Genomic DNA, 19633 nt, shown 5'->3' with positions numbered 1-19633 from the left:
TAGTTTAAAAAACACAATAGTTTTACATTGTAAAAGTTAATGTGTTATTAAGTTTCTATAGAAAGTTCATTTATGATGTTGGCAGACTTCATCAGTACAAGTTGCTCTCATGTTTCTACCATGAAGAAGCTGAAACTCCAAAACTGGTTTAACACTCTGATAAACTTACTTGGAAAACAGCATATCCTGAGATGTTATGGAGACTGTTTTTAAAAGAGAAATACGTAACACTCAGCTGGATCCAGCTATTAACATGGTGCCTTACAAGTTTTTAACTCAAGAGGGCAATGGAGAGACAAACATGAAATATCCGAAGAGAAGCACGCAGTGTAAAAAAAAAAATATTTGTACATTTTAAAACAAACTACAAACATAAATCACACAAAAAGGGGACAGTCAACAGATTATGCAATACTGACGTAAGATGACTTAAACATATATCTCGAAACCTGCAGATTTGCCACCATTTATAGATTAATCCTTAAAGAATCCGCTGTTGCTAGAAAAAAAAGAACACACACAAAACACTTGGTAAAAAATATTAATAAATTCTGTGAACACAATGGTGACTTCTGAAAAGGAAGGAAACTGCTTAATTAACAAACCACTTGCTCTCACTTCGAGGCGTTTTCACACCACCATTACCATTCCAGTAGAAAAATTCTACAGATTTCAGTAGAGTGGAATCACTGTAGGATGGGGAATCCTACATTTCACAGGCTGTAGCGATGAGAGAAGCATTGCTGGTTTCTAATTCAAGTATGCCTTGACCCTCATTTAAAGATTTTATTCCATGCCCCAACAGTTACTGTTACGCTATTTAAAGGGAGCAGACACAACCACAGAGGTGAACAACCCCTTCCCGGCACCTTTTGGCACAAATACAGAGTTACACACATATCCTAAAGGCTGATGCCATTTTCTCCAGAGAGGATCTAGCCCTTACTCCAATGCAAATATGATTTGTTTCTTCGCGTCTAACACACACACCGATTTTTGCTTTGCTTTAGTCAGACTAAAGATACAATAATGCAAAAAGCCAAAGCGGGTTCCCTATTAATCATCTGAAGAATCCCCTTTTTAGGCAAAACCCACATTCGTTTTGCAGTCTAATACACATTTTTTGCTCTTGGTGTTGCTAAGGTATTGCCTATTTCCATACACTTTTTAAAACCCGTTTCCAGCACTCGCTGCCAGTTCTTGCATTTAGAAGCTTTTTACACGTGTCTGGCTGTTTTTTAAACTCCTCTTCCACCTCCTGCCCCTTTGGGGCTGGCGATTCTATGTATTTTTCACTTGGTTTCCTGCAAACCACGATTCCTTTAGCATCACACGGCCGGGATCCCCGCTGTACCCTGCCCACAGCCCATCCCCACGCACAGGACAAGACTCTTCCAGCCCCACACGCCGCTCTCCCCCTGTCTATAGAGAAACCTGGCGGGGTGCACAAGGAGCAAACCTGATCTCCATCCCGGTTAGTGCGGTATTAACAAAAAACCTACAGAGGAAAGAAAAACAGCAAGTTATAAGGATCCAACAGCGCGATGAGCAATTACACGCGTGCGACAGGGGGACAGAGGGGGCGTGTGAGGAGGGACGGGCCCCCGGCCCCACAGCCGCTCCCTCCCAACTTTCCCCCGCGGTTCGTTACCTGAGCCCGGGGGCGGGCGGGCCAGGAGCCACCGCCGGCCAACGGTCCGCTCAGAGCCTGCCCGCCCCCCTCAAGGATGGAGCCACCCGGGGAAGGGCCCCGCTCCCCCCGCCGGGCCCCGCCCGCCTCCACACCGCCCGGAAAATAATAGTGCGCAACGGGGGAGCGCCGCGCCCCGGCCCCACCGCCCGCCCGCCCCGCGGCTCCGCGCTCCCCCCTCCTCCCGCCGGCGGGCGGCGCGGGGCCGGGCCGGGCCGGACCGGACCCACCTGCGGGCGCGACGGCCAGAGGGGCCGGGGGCGACATGACGCAGCACGGGCGGGCAGCGTGAGGGCCGCCATCTTGCCGTGTTTATGGCAGCGCCGCGCGGCCATGTGACGGGCGCTTCCGGGGGCGGGGGGGACACGCACACGGACACGGGGACACGCACACGGGGACGCGCCGCGGGGACGCGGGCGTGGGCGCTCGGGGACAGACGCACGGGTGGAATCGCGCTCTTGCATGGCAGCGGGCGCGCACGCACCCGTGGGGCCGCAGCCCGCGGGGAGTCCCGGGAGGGGTCTCGTTGGTGGCGCGGGGTCACGCGTGCACTCACGCGGCGGTGTCCCCGGTCCTGTCGCCACCAGCCTCGAGCCGCCCGTGAAGATGGCAGGCTGTGCGTGTGCACACTGCGTTTGCACGCGGCGCACTTACAGCTCGGGAGTGTTTTTTGCGCGCTGTGTATGTACAGGTGGTGCATTTTCCAGACTGCGTTTGCACGTTGTGCATTAATGAGTTGTGCGGGTTTTTTCAGACTGCATTGGCACGCCGTATATTTGCAGATTGTGCATCGTCTTGCACGCTGTGCGTTTACAGGTTGTGCACTTAACAGAATGCATTTGCGCGCTGTGCATTTACAGGTTGTGCATTCTTTTCAGACTGCTTTCGCACAGCGTGTATTTGCAGGCTGGGCATTTCTCAGACTGCATTTGTGCGTTAGCAGGCTGGCTGTTTCCAGGCTGCACGTCTCCAGACTGCGTCTGCACACGGTGCGTTTGCAGCCTGTGCGTTCCCTGCCTCTGTGCTCGCAGCTGCGGCCGCAGGCCCCCGTGAGCACCCGGGCTCTGTGCGAGCACAGCTATGGGCGGTTGGGTTCACCACACCCCCCCGCACCCAGCGTGGTGGCCGTGCGGGACGCGTGGTGGCCGTGCGGGACGTGCACCGGTCGCCCAAAGTGCCGCCAGTACCGCCGGCTCTTTCTGTACGACCCTCAGCCCGGCCTGCAGCCCCCCCCCGCCGCATCCCCTCCCTCGTCGGGGACCCCGGGGGCCGGGCAGAGCCGCCCCATGCGGCGGGGGCCCCGTCGGGCTGCGGGACTACAAGTCCCAGGGTGCCGCGGCCCGAGGGGGCGGGCGGCGCTGCCTGCCGGTGCCCCCCCCCCTCTCGCCCTGCTGATGTGTACGGACCGCGGCGGCGGCTCGGCGGGCGGCGGGGGGGTCGGGGCGGGTTGACGTGTTGTCCTGCCCCGCAGAGACCCGGCCCGGGCTCCGGCTGCCGGTCATGGCCTCTAAGCTGCTGCGGGCGGTGGTGCTGGGACCCCCTGGCTCGGGCAAGGGGACGGTGTGCGAGAGGATCGCCCGCAACTTCGGGCTCCAGCATCTTTCCAGCGGCCAGTTCTTGCGGGAGAACCTCCGCGGCGGCGGCGGTGAGTGCCCGGGGGCTGCCCCATCGCGGGGGACGGCAGGGACCGGCGGGGACCGGGGGCGGGGGATCTCCAGCCCCGGACATCTTCGACGGGGCGGCGATGGGGATGCGATGAAGATGGAGATGGGATGGGGAACCCCCCTCTGGATGCGCCACAGGTTGTTTTATTTCCATGGGTTTATCTATCGCCCTCCCTCCAGCCTGGGCTCACGGAGCTGCCCGGTAAAAGTGGGTCTGATGCCACGATGTGTTTAGTAGTTTCATCCCAGTGTCAGGCGGGTATGGTACGAATAACCCGCCTGCTCGAGCACCGATGGTTAAAGGCAGCATCCACGGGCACAGGTCGTGTGTTATTAATAACTTCATCCTGCTTTAGGTGGTTGTACAGGAACGGGGTAAAAACTGCGAAGCAGTGAATGGCAGATGGCTGAAATGCTGGTGCGTGCTGTGCCTGCGCGACACCCACGGTGGGAGGGATGGATTGGAGAATGTGCATTCGTCCACGGGGGAAACCCCGTTGGGAAAATCGCTGCAGGTCGCGGGGTGCTGAGCTTGGGTGCCGTGATGTGCCGTGCCAGCCTCTGCAGCACAGCCCGTGGGGTTCTGTGGGGTGCCAGTGCATGTCCCCTACTCCTTATGAAATTCCCTTCCAGAAAGCTGGGAGGTGGGTGCAGCACCCACCCTGCGCAGGTCACCCCCCTCAGACTCAGCTCTTTAGGGGTTGCAGCAGCTCGTTGCTTCTGCCCGTCCAGTGTTTGACATCCAGGTCCAAAGCCCTTGGGAGACTGAATGGTCTTTGCTGTATTTGCATCCTGTGCAGCTGCTGAGATGCTCCCCAGCCCCAAGTAGTCTCGGGAGCGGGTGTCCTGCACCCTGGCTTGCGTTTGGGTCCCTCTGCAGCTGCCATTAGGCAATCCCAGCGTTATTTCTTTTTCCAGCAACTCCTCTGCTAACGTGTGAAAGACCAACTCAGAGGGGAAGCTGACTCACTGGGCAGAACGGTAAAACGGCATTGATACAAAACAAGCCAAGAGAACCCAGAAGCAATTTCCCTTTTTAGAGATGTAACAAAAAGAGGAGGAAAAAAAGGGGGAGGGGGATAAAAGTTTTGGAGAGCTGTACGCTCTGGCAGGGGCATTGAGTACGTCCCTGCACTGGTCACTATTTAAAAAATATCCAGATTTCCTTTTATAAATAAGAAGGACAATAATATTTCCTTTGGAGGGAGGCTCAAATTTCGGAAAATTCCGATGACTGCTTTGGCTGAAGGACAAAAGACCTGGATGAAAAGGGAGCAGAGGTGCAGCATGCGGGAGCGGGGCAGCGTGCTGAGACTGTGTGGCCACCTGGGAGCTTGCGTGATCAAGCTCTAAATCAGTGTCTTTCTTGAATATTATATTTTGGTTCATACTCCTGCTGTAGAGCTTCTCTGGGGACACTGGAGAAGAAAGAAGGGGCTGTAAACAGAGTTAGCTGAAGGTGTTTCCCAGAGCACATCGGCTAAATTCATTTTCCCAAAGGAAACAACACTGAGAAACGTGGGTAGAATTACTCAGAAGTAAATCAGCCTTAGTTTGGTACACCTGGCATGAAATTCTGGTCCCACCTTTGACTCAGCCTCTGGTTACAGCTCTCAGTAAGCTGCAGCTATTTGCTTTTTCTTTCTTTATTTTTTCCTCTTTGCTTTGGGCAAGCTGTAACATGACAGCGCTGCGGTGTGCCAGCTCCGGGGGAGACCAGGTGCAAGGAGAGTCTCCTCCTGCATTTATCATCTGCACCGCTGCCTTTGCATTTTAGGGGAGCTGGCACCCTTCGATATAAAAAGCTGCATTACAGAATCCTTGTCCCAAAGGGACCCGTAGGTCCAGCGTTTATAGAGTAATCCGAGCGAAGCAGCTGAACACCCGGCTGCTGCTGGGTTGTTTGAAGTTTAGCTACAGCGACCCTCTGAGTACATCCGCCACCGGACATCTGTCTGTTAATTAGTGTTCTGCTTAGTGAGTAGCTGTTCTGCTGTAAGAAAGGGCCTTTTTCAGATCTTGGAAGACTTAGAAGCTGGTTTTGGTGCCAGGCAGCGGTGCTGGAGTGTGGTGAGCACTTTCTCTGGCCAGTACTTGCCCCGGTACGCAGGGTCTTAGCAGGACTCAGCAGTTAATTTGCAATACAACTTAATTTATTTTCCCCGTGGCTTTGGCTGAGGGTCAGAATTTGGGGCCACATCAGGCTCCAGCTCCCCAAAGTGATGTCCTACCAGCAGGAATGGGGTGGGAGCAACGGCCTTGGATGCAGTATCTGCATTGGGAAAGAGGTCTCAGGGTCCCAAAACCGGGGTGATATCTGGCCTCGGCCAGTCAGGGTTGTTGCAGTTTAACTGCGCTGGTGCACATGTGGTCGGTGCCCTGTTAACCTCCACCTCTCCATTAACTCCAGATTGTGTTGCTGTAGCCTAAACAAAAAAAGTCATGTTTTGCCATGAGGCAGAAAGTCCAGGGTCTGGAGGCCGAGCACTGTGTTTGGGAACAGCCTCTCCAGCCCGCCCTTCCTCGTCCTGGGTAGCTGGTTTGTTACTCATGGCCTTGGTGGGTGGGAGATGTCCGTGGTGTTGCTGTGACAAGGGTGGTGGCTGCAGGTCAGGGTCTCATCCGGGGAAGCCACAGAGAGTCTGAAGGGTGGATTAAACCCGCGCTCATTAGATTAATGGGACTCCACCACTGCCCTGGGCAGCCTGTTCCAATGCCTGACAGCCCTTTCTGGGAAGTAATTTTTCCTAATATCCAATCTAACTCTCCCCTGGTGCAACTTGAGGCCGTTTTCTCTTGTCCTGTCACTACCTGGGAGTCAAGAGGATGGACCAGACTCTGTTCAGTGGTGCCCAATGCCCGGGTGAGGGGCAACGGGCACAGATTGAAACACAGGAGAGTCCATCTGAACATGAGGAGAAACTTCTTTGCTGGGAGGTGCCAGAGCCTGGACCAGGCTGCCCAGAGTGGGTGTGGAGTCTCCTTCTCTGGAGACATTCAAACCTGCCTGGACCAACCCTGTGTAATCTGCTCTGGGTGAACCTGCTTTAGCAGGGGTTGGACTGGGGGATCTCCAGAGGTTCCTCCAACCCCAACCATTCTGTCATTCTGTGCTGCAGAGCCCTGGGCCTCGGCTCAACCTACAGTTTGTATTTCCAGATTTCACAACCGCAGCTCGGTGTATTTTTGGTTTGCAGCACCAGGCCTGGCTCCAGCAGCCCTGCCGAGCAGCAGCCGGTCCCTCGGATGCCCAGCCCTCATCGGGATGGCAGCAGGATCTTCTGTGCAGCTCCAGCCCCCACAGCCAGCAGGCTCTGCCCCGGGAGCAGCTCTGCCCTGCCAGCCAGCACCTTCCTTGCAACCCTGGGGCAATCTGCATGCCATATGAATAAATATTAAAAAAATGTAGGCGGATGCAATAATATTTATGCTTTAGCAGGTCTCCATGCTGGTTGCGTAAGGCGTCACGTATTATCGCCATCCCCACGTCCTTTGCTTCCCCAAGCAGGAGAGCTGCCAGCAGCGCTGGCGACGTACGGGCAGCAACAAAAAACGTGTTGTTGAAAACAGGTATTTTCTGCTCTCAGTGCTTGGCAGCTACCACGGCTCCCAGCAAAGAGCTGCCCAGCAGGGTGAGCTGAAATGCCTTTATGGAGCAGAGGGAGGGGGACACAGTCCCTGTCCCCACAGTGACTCAGCCCCGCACCGGTGACTTGGTGCCCGCTGCCAGCCCAGTTTTGGTGACAGGTTTCCAAGCAGGGAACATGGTTTGGCCAGCAGCCCAGGCCTGCTGTCCTCTGCAAATCATTTCAGGAGCTTGCAAGGTTTCCTGAGCACACCTCGGCCCTACATGCCATGCAGGCTGCATCAGGGTCCTCCATTAGACCAGATGAACTCTCTCCAGGAACTGTACATCTTGCAAAAACACCCCTTCTGCAGCTCAGGAATTCAGCCCGTGGGCAGGTGCATGTGCCTGCCCACTTTGACATCTCGCTGCAAGCTGGAAAACCAGAGCCTGCCCCCAAATGCAAGATCCCGTAGCATTGTTTAGAGAGGACTCGTACTTTCAGAGGGCTGAAATGTGCTGTCCTCACCAGAAATCTTGCAAAAACTGATTGCGAAATTGTTCATTTCTGGTGACAAATGCTCTTTCAGGTGCTGTGGGAAGAGAGCAGAAGAGGTGTTGTTGGGGTCCTGGTCCAAGAGGAAAGAGGCCAGACCTCTTCTGGTGGCAGGATCGGGGCTTGTCACACATCATGGCAAAGAATATTTGCATTTTCCAAACAGTTTCTTTGTGTCTCTGAGTGGCTAAAAGAAAATTTCAGGCAAACAGTAATGGAAGAAGCAACTGAATTTATTGCATCTCTCCTTGAAGTAATATCTGTTTTATCCCAGCTGCAAGAAAAATATAAGCAGAATTAACCCTTACGACTTTGGCTGCTGGCAGCAGCTGCCTGGGTGGTGCCATGAAGGTGGATCCAGACACAGTGGTACCTGTGCAGAAACCACTGCTGGCTTCTCCTACTGCGCTGTCAGCTCCAGCTGAGCGACGCGAGGTATTTACCTTGCAGTGATACTGCAATTATGTTCCCAAGGGTTTGATCTTGGAAATAGTTGTATTATCTGAGAGTATCTTGAGTTGAGCCTCTGAAGTCTTAAAGCCCTTTGGATGGGAAACTGTCTTCTGCTTTCAGCAACAATTTAACAAATGCTTGGACGTTTGGGTTTTGCATGAGCTCGCTGGCGATGCCTGTTTACTGCCACGTTTTGCACATGAAATGGCGAATTTACACCCCTTCGTATACTTTATAAACGATGACACCAGCTTCTCCTGATGATGGAAGCTTTGTGCCTATGAGCCAATGCTGCCAGATCTGCAAGGATTGCTTAAGTGCATCATTTGTCTTCATGGCTTTACTGGAAACCTTCTGTGAGGCACCAGAATTTGCCACTGTGGCTCAGTGTGTATGGGAGCAGGCATTATTGGCATCCGGTATCTGTGTGGACATTGGCAGCATCCCTTGCAGCTGGTTCAGAGTCTGTGACATTTGATATTCGTGCCAGTGTCACCTGTAACAGCACCGGTGCCATCCCCAAAACCAAAGGGGCTCTGTGCATGGCACATGGTGTGCGTGTCTGGCTGGCACGGCCGGTGCTCGCTGGGTTCCTGCTCTCAGGTATTTCAGGCTTTTTCATTTCTACAGCACCAAAAGGACCATGTGGCCCCTGGCTATCAGAAGCAGCAGCTATGAGCAGAGGGATGTTGCCGAAAACCTCCTGGAAGAGCAGTTTGGAAGAATGGGCAGAATTTGAGGGGGAGCGATATTTTTTAAGCAGAAATGTCATGCTCTTGGTTTTTTTCCTTTTTCTTTTTTCTGCTCTTGAACAGAAGTTGGTGTCTTGGCAAAGCAGTACATTGAGCGAGGCCTTCTGGTGCCGGACCACGTCATCACACGTGTGATGATGACAGAGCTGGAGAAGCGGCAGGACCAACACTGGCTGCTCGATGGTGAGTGCGCTGCCAGCATCCCCTCTGGATGGGAAAATCCCAGCCCCGTTTAAAACATTATTTTACTGCTAATGGTTTGTCAGCACCAGGAGAGAGAAAAGCCAGAAGGTGCCTTTTCTGGCTGTGGGGGCAGAGACAGGAGCTGACCTGCTGGCAGAGATTTCTGCTTGCGGATGTTTCTTCCTCCTTGGCACGTGTCCGGGAAGGCGAAAGGCAAAGGCAGGGCAAGGAGATGGGTGTTCTGTACAGCAAAGCCAGCGAGCAGAGTGGGGCTGGAGGCCAGCCAAGAAAAACCCTCTTACCACCTTGCTCTGTGTGCAGAGGAGGTTCTTATCCCAGCCCCAAAGCCGCCAGAGGTGCGGGTGGAGGGGAGGCCAAGAGCAAACCAGGAAGGTGAGTGGTGAGAGGAGCAGCGGAGGGCGGCCGGGAGCTCCTGCAGCCCTTGGCAGTGACACGGCTGCCAGCAGCCCTGGGACATCGCTCCCGGAGGCCTGGGACCTGGCAAGTGCTGATGATGGCTCTAGAAATCACTTTGGGGCTTGGTTTTGGGGATGGGATAGGGCTCAGCAGGTTGTGTTTACGTGCAGTATTGGGCACAGGCAAGTGTGACACATGGGGAAGAGCGGCCGTCCCTTGCCAACCTGCTGCAGCTCTTTGAAAGAGTCAGTGAATACGAAGATAAGACTGAGCCAGTTGATTGATAACAGACTTGGGCTTTTGGAGAGCTCTCAGGGTCCTCACAGGGAAAATACACAATAGTTTACAACTAATGTAAGTTCATGGTCTAGTGCCATGGACTGGAGGGTGGTAGAGCCAGGTTTCTTCTCCATGGGGCCCTGAGTGTCCCCAGAGAAGGGGTGGCTTGTGGTGGGGCTTGGGGTCTGGCCAAGCTCTTCTCATCCCAGTGGGCACCAAGGATCTGGCAGTGTTGGCACCGGGGGGTCTGGCAGTGTTACCCCACTGGGCTCAGAAGGTGAATGTCAGGGATCTCAAGCCCTGCAGTTTTAGGCTGCCTTGAAGATGCCCATGAATCCTCACTGTTAAAATTTCATTATTCTTACAACAATGCCACTTAATCAGGAAACATAATGATTAATATATTGCAGCAACAAGCACTGCCTAAACAATTACAAATTTTGTTGTATTAAAAACTCTGGTGTTTCAGCGCATCGATGGGGGTTTGCACTCACACGCTCAGATTTGTGTTCTTGCAGCTCAAAATGTTTATTTATCATGGTGTGACCCTCGGCCAGCTCCTGTTGCATCACAGCTTTGCATCTGGTCATGCCGCAAGAGTGAAACAATTCTGGCCGTGGGCTGGCAATGAGGATTTTGGGAACCACCTGCTTCGTGTGCTGACTTTTGCTTATACCAAGATATTTGAGGAACGGGCTGCCTCCAAAGCTAGAATCGGAACGCAGGTGGCAGCGATGCTGGCAGCCCTGCACTGTCACCTTCCTCCTCCTCATTTTTTGGGGAAATTAATCTGGGGGTGTGAGTGGTGGCTGCAGTCAGACCCCCACTCCAGCAGTACTGTGATAAGGAGCATATTTGTTTCAATTTGATAAATAACAGACTGGCTTTGCTTGGTAAGACAGACTAAATGTATTGGGCTGGTGTCCTGACAGGCTCTTTGCTGATAATGTTCTGCTTGGGAAAAGTCTCAGAGGGCTTTATGGAGGTAAAAAAAAAGGTTACAAAAATGGGTGAAGGGTGTTGTCAGCAGAGAAAGCTGTAGAGGGGACGAGCTCAGAGTCAGCCCTGGTTGTGGTCCAGCAGCCAGAGCAGATGCTCCCAACCCCTCGCTGTTTTTTCCAAACTAAAGGCATCGCCTGGTGCCTTTGGAGGATGGGGGTTTCAGAGAGCTGGTGGTGGCTGTACAAACCATTTTATTGCAGCATCCTTGGTGTCCTCCCTGTAAACCAGAGGTGTGTCATTCATCTGTGCAGTGTTCTGTTTCCTTCAGACTGCTGTGTAATTCCAGCATTTATCCCCATTTTGTCATCGCCTCCAGCCCCTGTGCAGGGACACCAGCCCTGCACCGGACACAACTTTGCAGGAAGACACGAATCCACGACAACCCATGTGTTGTATTTCAGGGGTTGGGGCTGTAGGAGCTATTTTTTATTGCAGCCATATGGTGGATCCCTGTCTTTCACGCTGCTGGTGCTACGGCAAGAAGTCGTGGTGGTTTTGCAGCTCCAGGGCTGCGGAGTGGGTGGTTTTGGCTCCATCACCACCACTTTCCTGCCTCTCCTGACAGCCTCTTGCTGTTGCGGTACCTGCACAGGTTTCCCACGGACACTGGGACAAGCCGAGGCACTGGACAGGATCTGCGAGCTGGACCTGGTGATCAGTTTGAACATCCCCTTCGAGACGTTGAAGGATCGTCTGAGTGCGCGCTGGGTCCACCCGGGCAGCGGGAGGGTGTACAACATGGACTTTGACCCGCCCCAGGTCCAGGTAAGAGCCTGTGGCATCGCGGTGGTGGCAGCTGGGGGCGATGCACAAAAGGAAAAGATAAGAGAAGCTTTTCTCTGTGTGAGCTGACATCACAAAAAAGCATCGGGGAAGAAATCCCAGGCAGCAAGTGCTGAGCACCCAGAGGGCTTTTCTCTTGGGAGCCAGCCCGAAGGAGCTGTGCAAAATGTCATTAGGAAAGACGGGGTTTATGTTAAACACTGAGGATGGTCATAGAATCATTTTGGTTTGAAAAAGACCCTAAAGGTCACCAAGTCAAACCATTAACCCACCCCTGGCACTACCCCATGTCCCCAAGAACTTCATCTCCACATTTGTGCAACCCCTCCAGGGATGGTGACTCCACCACTGCCCTGGGCAGCCTGTTCCAATGCCCCACAGCCCTTTGGGGAAGAAATTGTTCCTCAACCTCCCCTGACGCAACTTGAGGCCGTTTCCTCTTTCCTATCACTTTTTACTTGGGAAAAGAGATATGGATCAGGATGATCGATAGATGTGGAGCAGGACGGTGCATTTGGCAGTGGTGGGTGCTGGGGTGGTGGACGCGTCCCCATGATGGTGTTTGCCATCCCGCAGGGCGTCGATGACCTGACGGGCGAGCCGCTGGTCCAGCGTGAGGATGACAAGCCCGAGGCTGTCGCTGCCAGGCTCCGAAAATACAAAGACGCTGCAAAGCCAGTAATAGAGTTATACAAGTGAGTTGAACCATGCGAATAAACCACTATGTGTCCATAATTACAGGCACAAGTGCTGTTTCCACTGGTTGGTCCCAACAGCCTGGGGGGCTCTGACACGGCCCCCACTCAGCAGCACAAAGTCCAGCCCTTCATTGCAGCCAAGCCTGTTTGGAGGGAGGAGGCCAATGCGAACACATTCCCAGCTCCTGTTTGTCTTGCTGAGCTCCACAAAGGGTTTTACTGGTGCTGGTGATAGGAGAGATTTTTTGGCTGCAGTAGGTGGTGCAAATCCCTTCGACGCCCTGAGTCCACTGTGCACGGTAGAAAACCTATTTTATTGTATTTACAGAGGTGCTGCCCATCAGGGCTACCAAACTCCAGCACAAGAGATGGAGAAGCTCCAAGATGCCTGTCATGGGGTGGGGGCAGAATTAGGGGCCTTATTTTCCCACTCGCTTAAGCACAAGAATAAATCCTGCTGATTTACGTCTACAAAGTGCTTTAGAGAGCAAGCGATCTTTAGGGCGAGGGGCGTAAGCTGTTCTCCTGGGTAGTGTGGTTTTTCGTGGTTATCTGGGTTTGGTTCATCCATGTGATGTGCTCCTCCCAGCAAAAGCTGCGGATGGGCGCAGCTGCTGCTCATCCCCTTTATCCTGGTTTTCTCACCCAAAAAAGCCTTTGGTGAGCTTCCAGCCTGGCCGGGCTGTCCCCTGCCCATGACTCCTGTCCCCAGAAGGGGCTGGCACTGACTTCTACCCCATCTCTCCCCCAGGAGCAGGGGCATCCTTCACTCCTTCTCGGGCACAGAGACCAACAAGATCTGGCCGTACGTCTACACGCTGCTTTCCAGCAAGATCCCGCCTGTTCTCTTGGACGATGAGAACTAAACACCTTGTGACAAGGACCAAGAGTTAATTCCATCATGGATTTGGTTTCCCTGTGCTGTGCTGGGGCTGTGCTCAGATTAGGTGATCGTGCGGTATCTAAATTCCCTTCCCTGGGTGAACTGGGTGACATTGGTGTTTACATGGTAATAACCAGTATCAGTGTGAAAAGATCTTTGCTGATAAGGTCAAGTCTGCTAGAATAAGGGCGTTTTTTCCTCTTTTGAGGCTATAAAGAATTCTTGCCTATGGTCCAAGTACACACAGATCAGTGATGCAAACCTGGGCAATGATTGTACTGGGTTTACTCAAGCTTGCCTGATGTCCCTGCCACCCCCGTACCCACCCCAGTCTTTGAGCCTGTAATGTGCCATCCTGTTGCTCCACAGGAGCGTTTCCCGCAGAGTACTCTATGTTGTTGTTTTTTAAAATATAAATTATTTTCTATTAAATTTATTTCTCACAGAAATGAGGCTTTAAAAAGCAAGACTTAGCCCAGTGGGAATTGGTGAGCAACATGGAAAACATTTACACTATGAAGCTCAGAAATGTGAATATCACATTTCCAGCATTAATACACACAGAAGAAGGAAAACATTGGAGGTAAAACCCACAGTTGTGCTTTTTCCATAGAGAGAGATGAAACCTCTGTTATAAAAAGCTGCTGTACTGTCTAGTTTTCATGAGATGCTGTGACACTCAGCAGGATCTGCGCTGGGGAGGAGTTGCACTCTTTTGGGGTTACCTTGTTTATAGCTTTTAATACCACAAGATACAGATTAGAGTTTCTCCCAAAGATTAATGTGTGCTTCAGGTTTGGGGAGAAATCAAGTCATTCCATCCTCTGTGCTGCCTTTGTCCCTGAGGTCCCCTGGATATGGGATGTTCTCCGAGCAGTACCCACTGCAGTATCCCCAGCAGATGCAGCTCCCTCCCCATGAACCTGCAGAGAGACAAGAGCCTTCCCTTCCCCAGGACATGTGCAGGGGCTGCCGAGGGCCATATCCAGGCATTTCCCCCAGATTTACAGCATCACCTGAGCGTGTTGCTCCTCCTCACAGGAGCTTTGCAGCTGGGTGGAGCGGCTGCTCTCCACTGGAAGTGCTGCAACCCTCTTTGGTGGCAAGATGCAGGACTTAAGCAATGGGGATGTTCTTTTTGTGTCCTCGAGTTGCCTTATTTTATAGAATATATATTTAAGGAAAAAAAAAAAGGCAAGATGTGAATTTTTAAAGGTTTAACAAAAAAAAAAGTGCTGAATTTTCACATCAACTTTTGGGAACTCTGCAGGAAGCTGCTGGCATTGGCAGAGCATGCTGACGTCTGCCAGGGTGGCTTGGTGGGGAGGCAGAAAACCTGTTGCTCCCCTACACCCCTTTGATTCATTAGAGCAGCCTGGGCAGGTTTCTGTTGCTGAAATGTCACTGGGTTTTATTGTTGCTTGGAGAGCAGCCTTGCAGCAGGGGAGGGGAAGCCAACTGGCTTTTTTGGGGTGTGCAAAACTTCAGCACATCCCTGGGAGTCCATTATCCCCGCTGAGCCCCCTGTGTCCTCCTGCTCTCCAAGGATCTTTGCTCTCTTGGTCAGAGGCAGCTTTGCTCTGGTGCTCTCCTAAAAAGAGCCAGAAGTCGTCGGGCATCTGCCGAGCGGGATCTCTGCCCGTGTTCTGCCTGCTCACTGCCTGCCTGCTGCCCATGACAGCGATGCTGCAGAGGATGCTCTGCGTCCCACTCGGATGGGAATTTCCCATGTGGGAATGGGTAGAACATCAGGTTTCACCGCTGTCCCTGCGGATCTTTCCATCCCCCCAGAGCTCCCAAGATAGGACGACACAGAACTTCCACCCTGCAACAAAATCCTATTTAAGAAAGATTTTTCAATTTTTCTCATAACCCTCAGATGAAGGTCTGGGCCATTTTTAAACACAAGTCTAGAAATAGCCAAAACGTGGGTGCTGTTTTCTTCCTAATAGTGGAGAGGAGATGGTGGGGGGTGTTTTTTAGGCTACACAAGCAGCCTGACCACGGCGGACGGCTCTGCTGAGGCTGAGTGCCGGGCAGGGGGGCTGCTCCCTGCTGTCCCTCGCCTGATTCTTGTGTCTCATCCTTCCCTCCTGCAAAACGCCTCCTGCGGAGAGGTTTGCCCCAAGCAGCGCCCAGCGGCAGGGCAGGGCGTGCAGATGCCTTTGCTCCAGGAGAACTGCCCAAGCGCTTATTTTAAAGGCTTTGAGCTCCATCATAGATGTAGAAATCCCGTGACTGTGCATGTGTCAAGCCCTCGGGATCGATTTTTCTACAAGAGTTGTCATACGGTGCATTTTCATAGACCAAATATCGGCAGGGACGAGCTCCTGGAGCGATATGTGTCCCTTGCCGTTCCTCCCCACCGCGCTCTCCTTTGGTATTTTACTGTGAATCTCAGACCTTTTGTAAAGCGACAGCAATTTTGTACCGACCCAAGATACTGTGTGATGGGAGGAGGGTCCTCCACGCATGGGGCATCCCTGCTGTGTCATGTTGAGCTTTTTTTCCTGGAGTTTCTTCCTGGTGAATTGCTGCAGCTGTGTTACTGCTCAAATGATGTAAATAAATCTTTTTTTCTCTTGCTTATCCCTGTGTTGGCAGTGTCTGTGTGAGTTGTACCCCATCGCTGCTCAAAACAGGGCTCTGCATGAGGCTGCGGTTATTTCTGACTTCGGTTTCTTTGTAGGAGCCTAGGAGGAGGAGAAGTGGGGAAGAAGAGGAGGCAGAACATTCCCACTTGAACATGAGAAAAAATCCCTCTGTAAAGGGGGTCCCCCAGGTTTTGGGTTTGGGTGCAATACTGCTGTTTGGGTCCTGTCTTACAGCCAACTCCTTTATTAGATACAATCCAAAATATCTGTTAAAAAGCCAGTTCTGACTGTGCAGATGAAGCCAGCAGCTCCTGCCCTCCTATCCTTGTTGCACGTAAAGTGGTTTTTATTTTCCTATTGAACTTCTCTCAATAAAATTAATGGCGAGCATGAGGCACAGCAAGGCTCTGGCTATTGCCTGCACCCCATGGGATCCCTCACACGTATTTTGGTGAAGGGAATGAAAAACCATGAGCTGAAGTGCCTCTGCTCATCACCACCAGATTGTAGATCCATTAATTTTTTGCTTTTTTCTTTAATTCCCAAAAAAGCAGCTCAGGGCCCTGTTTGGAGTAAGCAGAGACTCAGAAATTATTAGGAGAAGCAAAAAAAGAGTGATAAGCAGCAAAACGTCTGCCCAGGAGGTGAGAAAGCAGAGATACGGCCGAGGGTCACATCCATGGTCAAGGGAGCTGACTCCGTCGAGGGGCATTGCGGGTGATGCCGGAGTTCGGGGTCCCAGCAATCTGAGGACAGACAAGGGCTGTATCATCTACGTGCAGCTCCATCAGAGGGTGCAATGGCAGATAAATATTAATACAAGGAGGAAAAAGAGCTGCGTAAGCTGGAAAAAAGAACTCAGTTTAAAAACAAAAGTTTGGAGATCAAAAGGCAGTGGAATCCATGAGGAGTGCCAAAATCAAGCTGAGACCAAAGCCTTGGCTTCCCCCGGGTGCTGTCAGGGGAGCCGGGGTGGCACAAGGGTCAGTGTCCCTGTCCCTGCAGCCTGACCACATGCTGGGGTACCTGTGGCCACCCCAAACTGGGGTCCCCCAGCTGCAGGGGACATGCACCCAAAGCTGGCACAGCCGAGAACATGAACAAACTGCCCCGGCAGCCACGAGGCAGCGTGTCCCTGCGGGGCTGCTTGATATTTTGAATTTCAAAACAGCACCAAAAGAATTAAAATTCCCACCTTTATATTATATTTGTACATATTGTGCAATATCAATCCCTTCAAGTAAAGCTTGTAGTGTGTTATTCTTTATTTGCTTTCAGTGCTCCACGCTGCTTATTTATAGCGTGGTTATTTTAACTTATCCTCTTGCATCTCCGGGGATCTGTTCCTTGAACTCCCCGGTTTCCCCATCACTTATTACACGGCTCTGCACTGCATGGATGGATTAAAGCTTCTGGGATGCTCCGATACGGTGGGAATGGGGGATACCCAAGGAAGATAACTGGAATTACTGATGCCTGCTCAGAAGAAACGGCACTGATAGCTGGTAACGCTTTGATAAGGATTGGGGGTAGTTCATAGCGTGTTTATAGCATCAGTTAGTGCTGGCCTTTTGGGGTACCCAGGGAAGTGCCTCGACCCTGTTTCCAGCTCTGCAAAGCTTTGACACACTGCACCCCTGCTGAGTCCACCCGAACGATTTAACCTACTCCAAAAAGCAGAAAATGAGGAAAAAAAAAAAAAAGATTTGTTAGGTTTGCAGTTGATAGCTCAGCCCTGCAGACTCCAGATCCTAGTCCATGCCACATTTTAGAAGATGTGACATGTCTGCCTTCATCCTCATCCTTCCCTGAGTCTGTAATCCCAAATATAACCGTCCGGCCCCGCAGCTGCCGGCAGTTCCGTGGCAGCAGCGTCCCACGTCCCACGTCCCACGTCCCAGCCCATGGCGTTGGCCCCGTGACCTGCCATCCCCACCGGATGACGAGCCACGAACCGGCGTGCGGGAGGGCGACCGGGCTGCAGGAGCCAGGAGAGGAGGATGCGGGGATCTGAGACGCCAGGTAAGGGACGCCGAGCCGCGAGCGGGGGGCGGTGGGTGAAGAGCGAGACGGTGCCCGATCCAACCGGGGACGTTGTTTATGGTGAATTTGTGCTGAGTAATTATCGGGAAGGCACGCTGGGATCCTGCAGCAAAAAAACTCTGCTTTAAAGCCTCATTATATAACAGGTTTGAGGGAAGATATTGCACTGAAAATCGCTTTTCTTAGCTGTTTAGCACATATTACTGTCTGATGGCAAGTTAAGGTGCTGGAATTCGGCAATGTATATCTGGGCATATAACATTTAATAACCTGGAGCTGCCTCCTGCTCTGGGGACCTCAGTAACTCCACGGAGAACATAAGCATCTCTTCTTGCACCCCAAAATTGGTGTTTGTGTATTTTAGGGCTGTAAAAGCTATTTGGGCATATTACCTTCAATGAAGAAAAATGAAGTGATTTTAAATGATAATTGTAGCTTATGTCTGAACATGAGCTGTGCTTCCTACAGGGAGGGTAATGAGGTGTATGTGTATGTGTGGGTATATAAATGCTGCTATAAAATCCTGATACCCAGCCTTTCGCAGCACATTCCCTGCGAAGCTGACCTTCAACCCCCCCTGCTTTTTTATGCTGAGACAAACACAGAGCTGCATTCCCTTTAAAAACCCTACTTCAGGCCAGAAAAAAAAAACCATATAGCTAAATGCATATATCATTGCATTGGCTTCAGTCCTGCTGAAGCTGGGGTGCTCCGGAGGGGGGTACAGTAGAGATGGGGTGGCTGTCGCAGCTGCTTCAGGTGGATATTTATCCCCCTCGGTATCACCTCAAGAGAGCTGCAACTTTAAATCAGGCAATATTTAATGTTTTGCTGATGTATTTGTGGCTGTAGTTATTATAGTCTTATTTTTGGACACTGCCGAGGAGAGGAGGAGGAGGAGAGGGGGGAGGAAGGTGAGGAATATTTTGGATAGGCCCCCAGGTCTGCAAACTCCAGACTTTATTCACCTTCTGCATTTGGACTAGGGCCTCCATCTTCTGATATCCCTTCAACTGTGGATTTCTCTTAGTCATAGCCTTTCCTGAGGAAGGAAAAAATAAATAAATAAAATAAAATAAATTCAGCACACCAAGTAATTCCAATGGCATAGGCAGCATGCAAGCAAGCCGGGCTGCACTATATTTAGCCAGCCGTGACACGGCCGGCTTGTTTATGGTCCCAGAAACGCTCCCTGCTGATAGATGCAGCATTTCGGAGCGGCCGCAGCCTTTAAGGAGGAACCGCGTTTTGCCCTTGAACGCCGGGTTTTTTCCCTGCGCACCACCGGCGGCGTCAGCGCCAATGTTTAATTGCTGACCCGACTAATCCGTCTCACGTCGGGCTTTGCCCTGCTGCGGATTAATCCTGGGGCCTCCCGCCGCACCCAGCGCCTCGCTTTGCACTAGTCCTCAAAGCTGGATTTTTTGGGGGGGGGGCAGGATTTGCTAAAATCCATCCTGCTTTGCTGCAAAAATAGGGTGGCAGCCCCAGGGGCCGCATTGAAATGGGGATTGCTGGACCATAGAGGTGGAGAGGTTGGTACTCAGATGTGCCACGCTGGTTTTGGGATCAAAATTGGGCTATTGGGGCTCGGTGCTGACACTGCGGGGTCGTGTCAGCACAGCACTGAGGTTTGGAGAAGTAAAATCTCTGTCTGTAGGGAACACAGCCTGGAAATCCCAGCTGTGACTGTATCGGACCAAGATACTGTCATATACATCCGCTGTAAAAATCAGATTATAGATGCTTTTTCAGAGGTGGATAAAGGAGCTTTGGGAAGCTCTCAATATTAAAATGCTATAAATATTACTTTTTATTATTTATACTAAATTGTAAACAATATTTCATTAACTCTTACGATAGTTTACATGACAATAGTGTATGTAATGGGGATGTGCTGGGTTTCTGGCACCCTGTTTTGATAGGCACTGTAAACAACATATAAGATTTCTTTCTCCTGAATAAGTTCTTGTCTTCAGTAACCAGAAAAAATAAGAATGGGAAATAGTATCATGGAATCATGGCTGGGAAAATAGTATCATTTACATTCTTGAATCACAGCTGGGAGGCA

General features: G+C 51.8%; 2 protein-coding genes across 3 annotated transcripts in view; both read left to right on the top strand.

The window, feature by feature from the left end:
• The first annotated feature begins 2074 nt into the window (after positions 1 to 2074).
• Positions 2075 to 15514, top strand: AK4 (adenylate kinase 4). The gene is made up of 5 exons (XM_065842773.2): positions 2075 to 3335; positions 8744 to 8863; positions 11154 to 11326; positions 11921 to 12039; positions 12794 to 15514. The coding sequence occupies exons 1-5, from the start codon at positions 3191 to 3193 to the stop codon at positions 12906 to 12908; spliced, it is 672 nt and encodes a 223-aa protein (XP_065698845.1). The 5' UTR covers positions 2075 to 3190; the 3' UTR covers positions 12909 to 15514.
• Positions 15515 to 17343: 1829 nt separating this feature from the next.
• Positions 17344 to 19633, top strand: part of DNAJC6 (DnaJ heat shock protein family (Hsp40) member C6) — a 51125-nt gene continuing 48835 nt past the window's right edge. The window contains exon 1 of one of the 2 annotated variants that reach the window (XM_071810066.1): positions 17344 to 17541. In XM_071810066.1, coding sequence (XP_071666167.1) covers positions 17520 to 17541 — 22 coding nt within the window. In that variant the 5' untranslated portion in view covers positions 17344 to 17519. The remainder of the gene's footprint in view (positions 17542 to 19633) is intronic. The other variant, XM_065842523.2, reaches the window with a different exon arrangement.

Source organism: Patagioenas fasciata, chromosome 6 (assembly GCF_037038585.1).
Source record: "Patagioenas fasciata isolate bPatFas1 chromosome 6, bPatFas1.hap1, whole genome shotgun sequence".
Lineage (NCBI taxonomy): Eukaryota > Metazoa > Chordata > Aves > Columbiformes > Columbidae > Patagioenas > Patagioenas fasciata.
The sequence above is the reverse complement of the archived record's forward strand: the minus strand, read 5'-3'. Positions and strand labels throughout refer to the sequence as shown.